The 14,871-nt window shown below is 39.0% G+C and overlaps 1 protein-coding gene across 7 annotated transcripts in view; it reads right to left on the bottom strand.

Moving 5' to 3' along the window:
- Window positions 1–14,871, bottom strand: part of PTK2 (protein tyrosine kinase 2) — a 377,826-nt gene that overhangs the window by 301,253 nt on the left and 61,702 nt on the right. For all 7 annotated transcript variants that reach the window (XM_045007657.1, XM_045007659.1, XM_045007653.1 and 4 more), the window contains one exon: window positions 485–511. Coding sequence is in view for 5 of the 7 variants with exons in the window: in XM_045007653.1 (XP_044863588.1) it covers window positions 485–511 (27 nt within the window). In the remaining 2 variants the exon portion in view is untranslated. The remainder of the gene's footprint in view (window positions 1–484; window positions 512–14,871) is intronic.

Here is a 14,871-nt window from a genome sequence, read left to right as displayed (position 1 = left end):
CTTGTCTGCTCCTCACTTCTGGCATTCCCAACTGTGAAGACTCTTCACGGGTCTAATCTTCCATTATTTAACCACTCGTTTTGTTTCACATTGCCCCTCTACCTTCCCAATGATGCTAGCCCTGACTGCTCACTAGTCCACTTCTCCACAGTTCTCGCTGCGTCTTTTTCTATGTTGTCCTATCTCATCATTTTAAAGGAGTAAATAAAATATGTGGATATATAAAAATTGTAAATAACTCATCTCAATTCCTCTACTCATTTGTCAAAATATCATTTATGAGGCTGTGAACTCCCTGAGTCTTCCTTGTGTTTGTTCAGTCCCTAGGCACTGCTTTGGGCTCCAATCCTGACTGAAACTTCTGGACTCTAACACAATACAAATAAAAAACAACTCTGATTATATATCACAATACTATAGTATTGAAACAAACTATTAAAAGCTACTGTATGTCACATTAAATAGATGAGAGAATAGCACTTACCTGTTGGAAAGGAAAGTCTTGAAATATCTGAAATAATAATAAGATTTATTAGCATAAATAAAATACTTCAATATTTCAGCAGTCAAATTAGCCTAGCCACCTTCCTGCTGCAAAATTATTGCACTGTTCAGTAGAACACATTATCTAAAACAGCCCTCTAGCTGCCAGACGTGCTGCATGCAAAAAAAAAAAAATCAACATTCTTTATTGCCCACAGTTCATTCACAAGATTATCCTTAAAATAGGTGAGTGAAGAACAAAGATTATACCAACTAGTTTATAGCAAAGATGTTACATTATTAAGGGATGAGCATAATTATTACAGCAGGGCGTCAGTCACAAAGCACTCTACTGATGCCATTAGAACCACTGTTTTTACTCAAAAAGCAGCAAAGAATCCTGTGGCACCTTATAGACTAACAGACGTTTTGCAGCATGAGCTTTCGTGGGTGAATACCCACTTCTTCAGATGCATCTGAAGAAGTGGGTATTCACCCACGAAAGCTCATGCTGCAAAACGTCTGTTAGTCTATAAGGTGCCACAGGATTCTTTGCTGCTTTTACAGATCCAGACTAACACGGCTACCCCTCTGATACTTGTTTTTACTCACTCATTTTTCTCAACCATTCACCTTATCTGGGATGAAATTTTCAGGTTCAATCTTTGAAGAAAAAGGTTTTGTTTGATGGTTTGTTTTTAAAGCTTAGACACAAACTATTCAAAATTTTGTTTTAAATATAATGAACTTAAAAAAAGTCAAATGAGAGTAGAAATAAAATTATATTCAAAGAAAGTGAAGAGTCTTGAACCTCAGTCAAATTTAGAAAGAAGGTATATCAATTACTGTTACTATTACTAACAATTGCATGCTGGGTGCTTTACAGACAGCTAAGATCATAAAGCCATTATAGCATGCAAAACGGTATTGCTATATTTCTGTCCCCAGCCTTTCATAGATCACCTATACTCTTAATTTGTAAGATTAATCAGAACCCTAATCCTGACTGGAGCTTCAAGGATCAAGAGAGTTTTGAGGAGAGGAGAGGCAAGCAGAGAGAAGGGAAAGTAAGGTTGGGAGAAGCAAGAGATATCAGGACTGAGAGGGGACGAGAGTGATGGCACAAGAGAAGGGGTGATCTGAAGAGAACAGGAGAGACACTGCTAATTGGAAAGTAGGTTGGAGGATGAAAGTGCAGTGTGGAGCAGTTATGGAGAAAGAGCAAAAAGAAAGAAAGAGGTGGTGAGTGGGAAGTGGTGGATTAGCGACTGGGCTAACGGGTCCCGTGCCCAGGGGCCCCAGCCAATTGGGCACCCCCGCACCCCGACCCGCTCGCCTGGTGCTCCTACTGGGGAGCAGGGCTGGGGCATGGAGGCTTGCCCCACTCCTAAGAAGGCAAACATGGCAGGCGGGGGAAGCCCCCGCGCCCCAGCAGGAGTGCTGGGTGGGGAGGGGTGAGATAAGACAAGTCCCCATGCCCGTACCCCATTTCCCTGGCAAAAGGGCGGGGGGCAGACTGCAGGTAGAAGTGGTGGGGAGGGGAGAGGACCCCATTTGCTCTGGCCCATGGCCCCACAAAAGCTTAATCCGCCGCTGGTGGTGGGGACTGAACAGACCTTGATCAAAGAGGAGAGACAGAGTTAGTTAGCAAGGAAGATGGCAAAGATGAATAAAGTGTGAGCAAATTTATCATGGATGAAGTCCATTTGAACTTTGGACTTTCTCCAGAGTAGCAAGAACAGGAACAGACTGACAAAGCACCAGAGCAGAGTGTCTCATTGGTTTGCTGTATATTAGAAAAATATCTAAGGTTAATCAACATAGCACTAGTAAATATAGTGATATCAGTGAGTAATCCTAATATTGTGTTTAGTTAGGCTTATTATAATCAATGCTGCTGCTGTGGTAAAAACTGACAAAACTTTAATACGAGAGAAAAACATCTAAAACAAATACAGCTCTCTAAAGCCAACTAACTGCATATTTCAAAACTGAACTTCAGAGCTGTCTCTGAAGACATGTTTATTGCTTTAGTGGCAAAACATGCCAAAAATAAAACACTCTTTAAATGCAAAATGAGAACAGTTACAGGACGTTAATACTATTAGGAAAAATCCTGCACATTTTCTTCTGGAAAAAGAACAGCAAGTTTTGAGAGGTAACAAAGTACATTTATAAAGATATGCTCACCAAGTCATTTGCTTACAAGCAACACTGGGCTGAGGTAATATAATATCCCCTCAAACAGGAGAAAACAAAAAACAAGCAGGAAGGAGCTACATAAACTTCAGGAAGGAAAAGCCTCAAGTTGCCTCCGGCAATAGTTTCCGCATGGAATATAGATCAGTGTATATGGAATCAGGTTTCAGAGTGGTAGTTGTGATAGTCTGTATCAGCAAAAAGAACGAGAAGTACTTGTGGCAACTTGGAGACTAACAAATTTATTTGGGCATAAGCTTTCGTGGGCTAAAGCCCACTTTATCAGATGCATGCAGTGGAAAATACCGTAGGAAGATATTTACACACACATATACACACAGAGAACATGAAAAAATGTGTGTTGCCATACCAATTCTAACGAGACTAATCAATTAAGGAAGGCTATTATCAGAAGGAGAAAAAAATGTTTGTAGTGATAATCAGGATATATATATATCTTCCTACTGTATTTTCTACTGCATGCATTTGATGAAGTGGGCTTTAGCCCACAAAAGCTTATGCTCAAATAAATTTGTTAGTCTCTAAGGTACCACAAGTACTCCTGTTCTTTTTATATATGGAATGAACTCTTACATTGGTTTAAAAAAAAATATACACGTTTTAGTGAAGCTTCAGATTCCTGTTGAGTCATTTAAGTTTAGGAAAACTGTCGCACTGTTTGTCTATTTATTCAGAATACTATATTGTACAGTTTACCCAAATTGTTTTTTGCGAGTCATTATCAGAAAGATCTCCTAGAAATAAGTGTATCCTCCATAATGGCTCAATCCATTTGATTAAAATTACTAATTAAGTTTAAAGATTGAAATTTTATTTCAAAATTTAGCTAAGAGAAAATAATTGTATTATTATATTTCACCTACCATGATGCAAATTCACCACTAAATTGAAATTCTACTTCAACAAAAAAGTAGTTAACTTGGAAGAATCTACAGTTACAGTACAGAAACAAGCAACAGTATATTATTCTTCAAATTCAGTAAACTATTCTTGATACAATGGAATAAATGTATCATAACACCTCAATGTTTTTCTCTTAAAGGAGATTAAGTTTCACCCATCATGTCCAGGAGATACATTTTAAGAAAAAAAGTTGACAAACATGGAGTCTATATCTGGCAATCATTATAATAAGTACACAAATGCAAAGATAAAATTAAATCCTAAATTTCCCAATGCTGAACTTGGGATTCAGCCACATAATACCTATTAATATTTTAATATATATATTGCATGGCTAAAATACATGCAACTTTGAAAACGGAGAGCGATGTTTACTTAAGGACTGCACAACTGTTGAAATAATAGAGCTTTTTTTAGCACTTTGGGCCCTAATTCTGTAATGGGCTCCACACAGGCAGATCCTTGCATTCACACAGGTCTCAATGACTTAACTCAGATTTCCCCACGTGGACCCCATTGCAGGATCAGGGTCTTTGAATGTTTACCTACTGAAACAATAATAGCAAGCGGTTAGTTCCATGTCTACGCCCAACTAATTTCACAAATTGAAGAGGCACTGCACACGTGTGAGAATTCCACTTAAGGCCGCAGTTCCCTGTGAGAACACAGTTTTCCAAAAGAATTAATTAAATATTTACATGTAATGTATTTCTAAGCTTAATACATACAGGTATTTGATTTACACCAAACAGTACAGGAAAATTAAAGCACACAGCATGAGGTTCAGATTCGGCTACTCAAAATGGGACCAAAAGAACTCAGAAAGCTGCTTGTGCAACATTTTTCAAAGGTTTTCAGTAAACACAAGCAGGTCTTTTAAAGGCTAATGCATCTAGCTCCAAATATGAACCATTGAGGGAAAATGGGTTCATGACAGCATCAATGAAACATGAAAATGCTGCATTATGATGTCAAAGAGAAAAAGCACAATCTCTGTTATGCATTTACAATCTGCTCACCACGGTTGTATCAGTAACACATAGGATCAATGTTCATTTGTTTCATGCAATTTATTAATTATGGCATAACAGCAGGAACTCTAAAGCTTAAAAGTGAAATAATTTTTCTGCCCTATATCTTATTTTTGATCCCATGTTACTATGCCCAACCTCACCCCCAAAGCCTCCTTTTGGCTTAAAAAATTGTATTCTTATTCTTAAATCAAACGAGATGTATTTTTTTAAAAGACCACCTGAAAGAAATCTAACAAAACAAGTGTTTTAAGTTTTGAGGTGCACAGAAGAGTAACCCTCTCAAGGCAGGTGTGTGGTTAGTCACATAGTTCCAGTTCACTGGTTCATTACATACTTGACAATATTTTGCACACTAGCTAAGCTTCAAAATCCCAATGAGTGAAGTTGCTTGTTACTCCCTGCCCTCCATCCTCTCTCCATTCTGAAAACTGACCATTTCATTCCTACCCTTTGTTTCCTTTTAACCAATTACTGATCCATGAGAGGACCTTCTCGCTTATGCCATGACTGCTTATTTTGCTTAAGAGCCTTTGGTGAGGGACCCTGTCAAGGGCTTTCTGAAAGTCCAAGTACATTGTAGCCACTGGATCACCCTTGTCCACATGTTTGTTGACTCCTCAAAGAATTCTAATAGATTTGTGAGGCATGATTTCCTTTTACAAAAGCCATGTTGACTCTTCGCGAACAAATCGTGTTCATATATGTGTCTAATAATTCTGTTCTTTATTATAGTTTCAACCAATTTGCTTGGTACTGAAGTTAGGCTTACTGGCCTGTAATTACCAGGATCACCTCTTGAGCCTTTCTTAGAAATAGGTGTCATATTAGCGATCCTCCAGTCATCTGAAACAGAAGCGGATTTAAGTGATAGGTTACGTACAACACTTAGTAGTGATGCAATTTCATATCTGAGTTCCTTCAAAACTCTTGGGTGAATACCATCTGGTCCTGGTGACTTATTACTGTTTAATTTATCAATTTGTTCCAAAACCTCCCCCTACTGACACCTCAGTCTGGGACAGTTCCTCAGATTTGTCACCTAAAAAGAATGACTCAGGTGTGGGAATGTGAAGACTGATGCAAAGAATTCATTTAGCTTCTCTGCAACAGACTTTTTTTTAATGCATAGTTTCACTCACAACGATGGCTTGGGAAAGAACCTGTCACTCCCTGGCAACATGAAGAGGCTGGAGAGACTTCCTTTTTTTCAGCCCACGTCTGCTTTCTGGAGAGCCAGTGACTAGTTCAGTCCATGGTAGTGTGGCACTGGGGAGTATGTTCCCAATCCAATCCTTAGCAATGAAGTAACAGTTTACCTCCCCAATCTGTTCCTTGGCCACCTGGAAGAGTGGGTGAAGACAGAGGGGAGACAGTACCTTATCTCCTCTCCTGCTCAGGTAGGAACTCTAATCCATTGGAGGTCAGGAATTAGCTACTCCCCTACAAAAAATTCCCTCGTAATTCCTTTGTCATATAACAGACATATGTGCAGCTGAACAACATTATAGCTGTTTAACCCATCCTTTAAATATTCTGATAACCTCATCAAAAGCTTCTAAACATCTCCTCAGAAAAATGTCAAAAATTGCCAGTCTTGCTTTTCCATTTCACACACTTCTTGTTCTAACTGATATAACCTGGAAGGAATCATGCAGATTCCACACATAGATTCCAACACATTTTACTATCAGGTCCAAGCAATGACTGTTAAGGATGAGGAGACTGTCAATTTCTAAACAGGACAAAAAGGAATAAAGTTCTTGGGCCACGTTCCTTACAGTACCTTCAATCTTTCTAGTGGATACGTTCTCCTACTTCTCAGACATCACTATTTTGATCTTACATATAAAGGACAGACAAGCTGTGAGTAAGGAAGGAGATACAAAACAAAACAGAGAGCCAAAAGACAACTGCCAACTGAAACACTGGAAATGACCAATATAAATTAATTTAAGAACAGAATGGATATCTTTTGGGGAAAGAATAATATTTCCTCTTCTATACCTGCTGAGATACAGAATGTACTGCCAAAAAAGTAAGCGATGGACTCAGTAGACCTACAGTTCTTTCCATCCACAATATCTGTTTCTATGATACGCAATACTTAAAGACAGAATCCATAACCCTTGATATTTTTATGAAATTATGCTTTTTTCATTGTACCTCTTTCTCAAATGTTATCTTGGAAATGGATCTGTGATTTCAGACACATTTCTTTACAGGGGTAATATTTATAACACCAAAATAGGAACATTATGTTAGTTTGATATTCATAATTGGAGGTAAGAAGAGAACATGTCTACCTATGAAATCAGCACACAAGCACCTGGATCTTTAGACTGTTTGCAAGAGTGACTCCCTTCTAGAATTGTGGTAAGTCTCACACTGCAAATAATTTAGCTCACTTCTCTTGTGGTAGCAACTGAATGCCTCTAGCCTAATGATATTCTCTTGAACTGCATTTAGGTGAAACATAGGTTCAGTTCCTGGCCTTGGTCTCATCTGGACTCATCCCAAAGACAAGTCCACCCAAAATAAGAGAGAAGTAAGTTTAGACCTCTTCACACTCTAACCTTCCTGAACATGTCCACTGTAATTCAACTAATTACTACTAGACAAAATTGTAAGGAAAGCATTGTCACCAATGAAAAATGAAAAAGATAACTCATAGGAAGCTACCATGTGATTCATGGGGGTGAGAATGAGTATAGGAAACTTATTTAGAGAATACTAATTTAGGTATGTGTATGGTCCCTAATATCATAGTATCTGAGCACCTCACAAGCATTAATGGATGTATCCTCAACAAATCCCAAAAGGTAGGAATGTATTACTTCTATTCAACAAATGGGAAACTGAAGCACTGAGAGATTAAGTGATTTGCTCAAGGTCACATATGAAGCACATGGCAAAGTGTGGAACTGAACCCAGATCTCCTAGGTCCCAGTCCAGTGAATTAGGCTATGCTGAGTTAAGGCCACTTGAATTCTGAATAAGAATGCTCACAGAGATTTAATACAGTTTAACCGATCTATTTTTAACTCATACCGGATCAACTTTCCTGAGTCTCCCTGTGTCGACAAGCCCTTAATGCCCCAGTTCCGCTCAAGAAACCATTTTCCTGTCCAAATGTATTTCGATATGTAGCACACCACTCTTTCTGCCTTATGGGTCTTGAAGATGCATAAATGGATTAGCCATGTAGCCTCTGTTCCTTACATGAAACCTCCCATGACTGCTATGCATTGGGTATCCTACCTCTGCACAGATATACGAGTTTTTGAGACAATCCATAAAAGAGCTATTAAACTGATCAAAGAGACAATCTGGAGTTTTTTAGCTATGATTAACAGGAATGATCTTAATTTACAATGATTTTAGTAAGGTACCAGTCAACCTCAGAGACAGGAAAAAAACGTGTAGATTGCTAATTTTTTTTTAATTGAGCCTGATCCAGCTCTTACAGAAGTGATTAGAAAGATTCCTATTGACTTCAGTGGGAATTGGTGTGGGCCCTACATAATGTGCTACACATTGTTAGCATTTTTGCTAATTTTGAGCCTACACTTCCTCACTACACAGAAATCAGTAGGCAGTAAATGCTCATGCACAAGAGATTTCTATGAACACAGGCAGGTAAATATTGGATGGATACACAGAAAGATATGGCTGCTGTTACAATTTATTTTCAGAACATGAAATCCCTGTATAGTCAACAGGGAGTTTGCAGTGTTATGGGCATCTAATTTAAACCCGCAAAACCAAAACAAGGACAAAACGAGGACACAAAACACAGTGGAAGCTGACAAAGTCCTTAGATCGCCCCACTGCAAACAGATTACAGTTCTGGATCCTCATGATAAGAGCTATAAGAGACACAACAATGAGTGAAGGACAGTCGAGTAGCCATAACTTTCAGTGTCTTTGCTTTTATAAATGCAAGTCAGACTCTAATACAATCTAGCGTTTTAAGTACCTAAGCCCTTGGTAAAAGGCACCACCTGCAGCATTCTCAAAGGAAAGGTTGGAGGAAGGAACGATTAAATAGCACATGCAGTCTCATCATCAGTAAACCCCCTTTAAAAAAAATAGTTGTTTAAGAACGTTCTAATTAGTACAGGATATACACAGAGAAAAGAATAAATAGGAAAACGAGGGAGGTAACAAAAGGAGAATATTGTTATTTATATTGCACCCCAGGTATATATGGTGTTTTACAGCCAAAGCACATGGATCCTACCTGCAGAACTTGAATTATAATTTAGATGTAATATAAGTGAAGAAAACAGAACTTGGTGGACAATAAAAGGGCTACAAGAAAAGATCATGTGATTGCTTTGATTAGTTACATGTATCTTAATCGAGCGGTTTAATGTGTTTATTATTTGTATTTCAAGTTGCACCATGTGAGATTATTTCCTAAGGAAAAGATGATGGTTGATGGAGACACAGGTGCTGTAGGGGGGAACAAGAAATGATTGTACAAGAAGTGGTGATAGGGGAGCAGAACTGGAAAGAAAAGATTGAGGTGAAGGGGAAGGAGGAAGAGGACAGAAGCAAGGAGGGCAAGGAGGATGCTAGACCCAGTGGGAAAGGGGAAAATTGTGATAGGACAGCAAAGCAGGCAAAAAGGCTGCAAATGGGAACTCCAGTAATGTAAAGCCAGTGACAAAAAACAACAAACTTAAAACCTGATATGAGGGAAGTAAGGGGAGAGGAGATTAAAGGACGCAGAAAAAGGATTTTCAGTATGCAATACTAACATGGAAAATACTTTATTCTCCTAACTGGTGCTGTCATAGACCTGCTGGCGCCTTTCAAGATGTGCTCCTCTCTTTTCATACAAAAGAAGGAATCCCCACATTTCTATTCTCTGAAAGGCTATGATCAAACAGAGGATCCAAGTGGTAGGTCAGAACATATGTGCAGCTTGTATATTCTGTTTGCCCACAGTGACTCCCAACATGTCCATCTTGCATGTTAACATAATATATATTTATTTGACTTCTGTACACTATTACATCAGCATCAGAAATTTAATATACATAACTAATGGTTTCTCATGTCCACAGACCAAATAAAAATTTTCGGTTTGACATCAAGACTTTATCAGTCTTAAAATGTTATTTAAGACAGTATTTTTTCCTTAATCTGCTGTAGTGTTTAATCAATTTATACCCAGTAAAAACTTAATTTGACAGAAGTGAATTAATTATTTCTCTCTGCCTCTAGCATAAGACAGTTTAAGACCATGACAAATACTTGCAGAAATTTTTATATAGGCAGATTTGTGCATTTTAGGTAACAACAGATATAAAATACGTATTTTCAATACAGAATTTATGAAAGTTGGCTGCTGTAAATTAACATTTGAATTGTATATACCTGCCCAATTGCCTATACAAGATCTCTCTCTCTCTCTGTCACATGTATGTAACCAAGTATGTCCAGACTGATTTTTCTTTTTAATAAGAAAAGTTTCGGCCAATAATTTTTATTATATTATGACACAGAATGCTAACAGATTTTATGAGCACTGGCAGAAGGGATGGGGAAAGCAAGATAAGGGATTGAATGGGTCAGGAGATTGTCAACAGGATATGCAAAATGTATACTTCTAGGTTGCAGGTCTGAAGTCAGCAAAAGTTGGTAATGAACAAAAGTTGCCACCCAATGGCTGTCCCTCACAGGGCTCTGGCACAGTGTTTGGGGGAAAACAAACTGCTGCTTCCCATCCTGTACCTGTGTCATCGGGATAAACAGAAGATTTCAGCCTCCAGGGCTGTCACAAACAAGTTCACAAACAAAAACAAACATTTTTCAGATCAATGGTGATTGCTGAATAATAGTGTCACGTGAGAAAAAGGGCCAGATTTTTATGTTACACCACAGTAAATCCTTCAGTAACTCCATTGACTTCATGATTTACACCAGTATAACAAAGATCAGAATCTATTATCTAGCCCGTTTTTCCTAAATGAATTTTTAAATTCTACTGTAATCTTGTGATGACACCAGATTTTATAGTAAAAATAACTATCAATTTTACATAGCACAATATCTCTATGCATTTCCTCATTTGAAAATTAAACTGAGATTTGTACTATTTCTTCCCTGATAATGTTTTAGAAACATATTCTGGATGAAGTATTATGTTGGAAAACTTTGGAAAGTTAAGTATTTCAGGAAGAGCTTTGTTTTACTAATCTTAGGGTCTAGATGAAAGTATCTTATAAATATTGATTTTTCAAGTCTGTACAGTTGAATGTTGTTTGAGTCAGCCTTATTGATTTATAAAATGCTGGAGCAGAATACATGCCCAATATTACTGTGTCCATATATTTACTCCATATTAGACTCAAAATAGCCATAACTCATGCATGGGAATAAACAAGAAACAGCCTAGCAAGGACTATCATAATGATTAATACAGAAAGACCATAACAAAGGTTCTAATATTATCATATTTGATAGAAGCATTTTAGTTTAAATGCAGGAAACAGATATATCTTTTGCACAAACATAAGGACTTATAATACATTTAAATTAGTTTAAAATAGAAAACTAATAATCTCCCACCCTCAGCAATGAACTGATGAACAGCAATGTTACCATAAACCTTACTTACCACAGTATAATCTTTCCATATAGATTCGCTAGCACTAATTATTTCCTCTGGAATACAGTATTTCATAAGATTTTATAATTCTCAACATCCAAATGCTTAGTTGGTGTTTAGTATTTTCCCCAGATTTATAAAGCAAATAGTGTGGTATCCTTTCCTCATGAGCTCATCATGATATTCACTGAAGTCGGTGGAGTCTCTTTTGTCTCCTTTCACTCAAAGTCAGGCAGAGCAAACAAAAGACATTCATCGTTAAATCCATTAGCTTCAGCTGACAAGACAACTCTAGGTTGCCAGATGGGCAAACGTATTTGCTAAATCTGGCAGCAGCCACAATAAATCGTAAAAGAAGAACAGCCATAGAGATCAGCTTTTTTAATTGCTTACTCTAATGTTTTAGTGTAAAGGTCATCTCACCATTCTATTTGCTTGGAACATCAACACCAACTCCTTTCATTCACTATTTAATCAAGATAGACTGTATAGCGAGTATCCCCAATGCAGATTTTCCTTCCCTTTCCATTTTTGGGGCAAGGGGGAAGGAAGTAACACATAAGAAATCTAATTTTCTTTAGAGAAAGGCAATCTCCATTCCTTATCCAACTAACTTAAATTCAGAAATTACTGAATCTCACAATGTGAAAAACAAAGCAAAAGAAAAAAGAAAAAGAAATGTGAGTCACATCAATAATGGAGAACAACAACATACTAATAATTTAGAAGTGAAGTACACCAATGATAAGCCAGTGACAATGAAGGCATGTAAAGCACTTAAAAAAGAAGCAATAAATACCCTGTTTTAAGATTTAATTATGATCAAATGTATATTATGTTGATTGCACCAGAAGTTTTAATAATTAGCACCATGCTAGAAATTGTGCATAAATATTACTATCTAGAATCAATTATATTGACTACCTTATCTATAGTTTAACTCTCCCATTGGAAAGGCTGCCTCCACTTTCTGCCAACAGACTAAGCACATGTAGGATAACAGAAAACTGACACTGATCACCAAGATATGGGTCTACCGGATGTTCATTTTGAGCAGGCTGCTGTATATGGTGGCAAGACCTGGATCACCTACCGCAGGCATGAGAAGACTGAACACCTTATATACCCCTTTGTTGTATTTTTAGTATCAAGAGAGAAATCAAAATTCCTGAAACAGAAGTACTTGAGAAAGCAAAACTGCAATATCTAATCACTGTTCTCAAACACAGACTGTTAGCTTGGTCATCTGCATCAGATGGGTGATGGAGGCATTCCAGAGAATCTCTGTATGGACAACCTGAAGATGCTCCAAAGTCACTGAGCCAACCTGGGCTCAAGGACGTTTGCAAGAGGGACATGAAAACTTTCAAAATTTTGACACTGCGAGCTGGGAAGATGCAGATAAGAAAAGGCTGCACTGGAGGGCTGCGCTGCGCCAGGGAGCTATAGAGACTAAAGAGGTGATTGAGAGAGAGGAATGTGAAGAGAGTGAAGAGGAAAGTGCTACAGGCCTCAAGCACTGGTAGTGCGTTGGCTTCATCTTCTGGCCCTGCGCCTTATGCCTGCAAAGAATCCTGTGGCAGGATTGCTGCTTCTACAGAACCAGACTAACACGGCTACCCCTCTGATACTTATGCCTGCATTATCTGTGGCAATGACTGTCCCTCAAGAACTGGACTTTTTAGCATTCATGATACTACAAGAATGACATGCAGTAACTTAAATGCTTTGGTGCTTACACAGTCGTTTTTTGAGCTGGATGGTTGCCATATGAAAGACTAAATTACTCAAGACAGCGACAATGTCTTCCACTCTTTTTGACAGTCAAAGTACATTGACAATTTAATTATTTTAAACTCTGTGGAATCATTGAATTGAATATCTAATACAGGGATTGGCAACCTTTGGCCCGCGGCCCACCAGGGTAAGCACCCTGGCAGGCCAGGCCGGTTTGATTACCTTCCGCGTCCGCAGGTTCAGCCGACTGCAGCTCCCACTGGCCGCGGTTCGCTGCTCCAGGCCAATGGGAGTGGCAGGAAGCGGCGTGGGCAGAGGGATGTGCTGGCCGCCACTTCTCGCCACCCTCGTTGGCCTGGAGCAGCAAACCGCGGCCAATGGGAGCCGCGATTGGCCAAACCTGCGGACGCAGCAGATAAATAAACCGGCCCAGCCCACCAGGGTGCTTAACCTGGCGGGCCATGTGCCAAAGGTTGCCAATACCTGATCTAATACATTGTCATTTTGTTTACCTGGAGCATCTGCAGGCATGGAGCCCCTCAGCACTCTGTGACTGCGGTTCGCCGTTCCCAGCCAACAGGAGCTGGCTGGGAATGGCGAACCGTGGCCACAGGGAGATGAGGGGCTCCATGCCTGCAGACACTCCAAGTAAACAAAACGTCCCAACCCACCTGCAGCTTACCCTGACAGGCCAGGACCCAAAGTTTTCCAACCCCTGAAATATAGGGTCGGCTTATGAAAGGGTTTTTGCTATTTTTACCTATCCATTTTTGGGGGTCAGCTTATAAACAAACAGGCTAATGAACGAGTATATATGGTAAATTAAACTGTAAAACAAAATAATCTGAATCACATTTTAGCTTTAATTAGATTGGTTTTGGATTATTAATGCAAAAAGATTTTAAATACACACTTTTCAGCGCAAGGTGGTTCAAATATATTCAAAATTGTGTGTGAAGATAAAAATACTTGAAAGAGTTAAGATACTGAGGCATAAAATCTAGCTATTGCATAAGCATAGTAATACTTCAGGTGCTTTTCAGTACATACACTTACTGTTAATATGCAGCACAGGCTATACATTACACAGTTCTTTTATTTAAACTTTTTCTATACCTATTCCACTGGTGTTGTTAAACTCTATTTTTCAGTCTGCAGGCTGAGTTCTTGACAGTATGAAGCCAATGCAATTTCAGATTACATATGCTAAAGACATCACATCATGGAATTGGTGTTAAATAATAGAGTTAAGCAGTTCCTCTCTATACTGGTCTGCTCCAACACCACCTGGGAAAATACACTGAATTTTAGCTACTTAGTCTTTAGAAACATACAAACTGGAGGAAGCTCAGAGAACAAAAAATAAGTATGTACAGTTCTGTAAGAGACAGTGACTTCTCTTTCCTATCTTTCTTCCCCAAAGAGCAAGCTTTTGCTAGGGTGCCAGTTCATCTCCTTTCCCTCAACTTCAGTGTCATACCTCTGGTTGGGGGTCACAATATTCCATGAGACTAATGGGTATCCATGGCCCGGTTCTTTCTCCCCTCTCCACAGCCATGAAACAGGTTGATAAGGAAATCCTGTAGCTGCTCATGTTAAAGGGATTGGGTGTGGGTAGGAGACAGCTTATTACCAGCTGCCAGGACACACTTCTACCACTTTCCAGAACTGACTTCCTGCCAGCAGGGGTGAAAGTAATTTACAGGATTTACCAGTACTGCCGGAGTCCTGAGGGGGGCGAGGCCTCATCCGGAAGAGGCGTGGCCTCTCAAGATTTAAAGGCTGGGGAACCAGCTGTGGCTGGGAGACCCAGAGCCTTTAAATCAACCAGGGGCTCCCAGCTGCAGAGGTGGCTGGGAGCCTCCCAGGGCTCAG

This window comes from Mauremys mutica, chromosome 2 (genome assembly GCF_020497125.1).
Source record: "Mauremys mutica isolate MM-2020 ecotype Southern chromosome 2, ASM2049712v1, whole genome shotgun sequence".
Classification (NCBI taxonomy): Eukaryota; Metazoa; Chordata; order Testudines; family Geoemydidae; genus Mauremys; species Mauremys mutica.
This window is presented reverse-complemented; position numbering and strand designations above follow the sequence as displayed.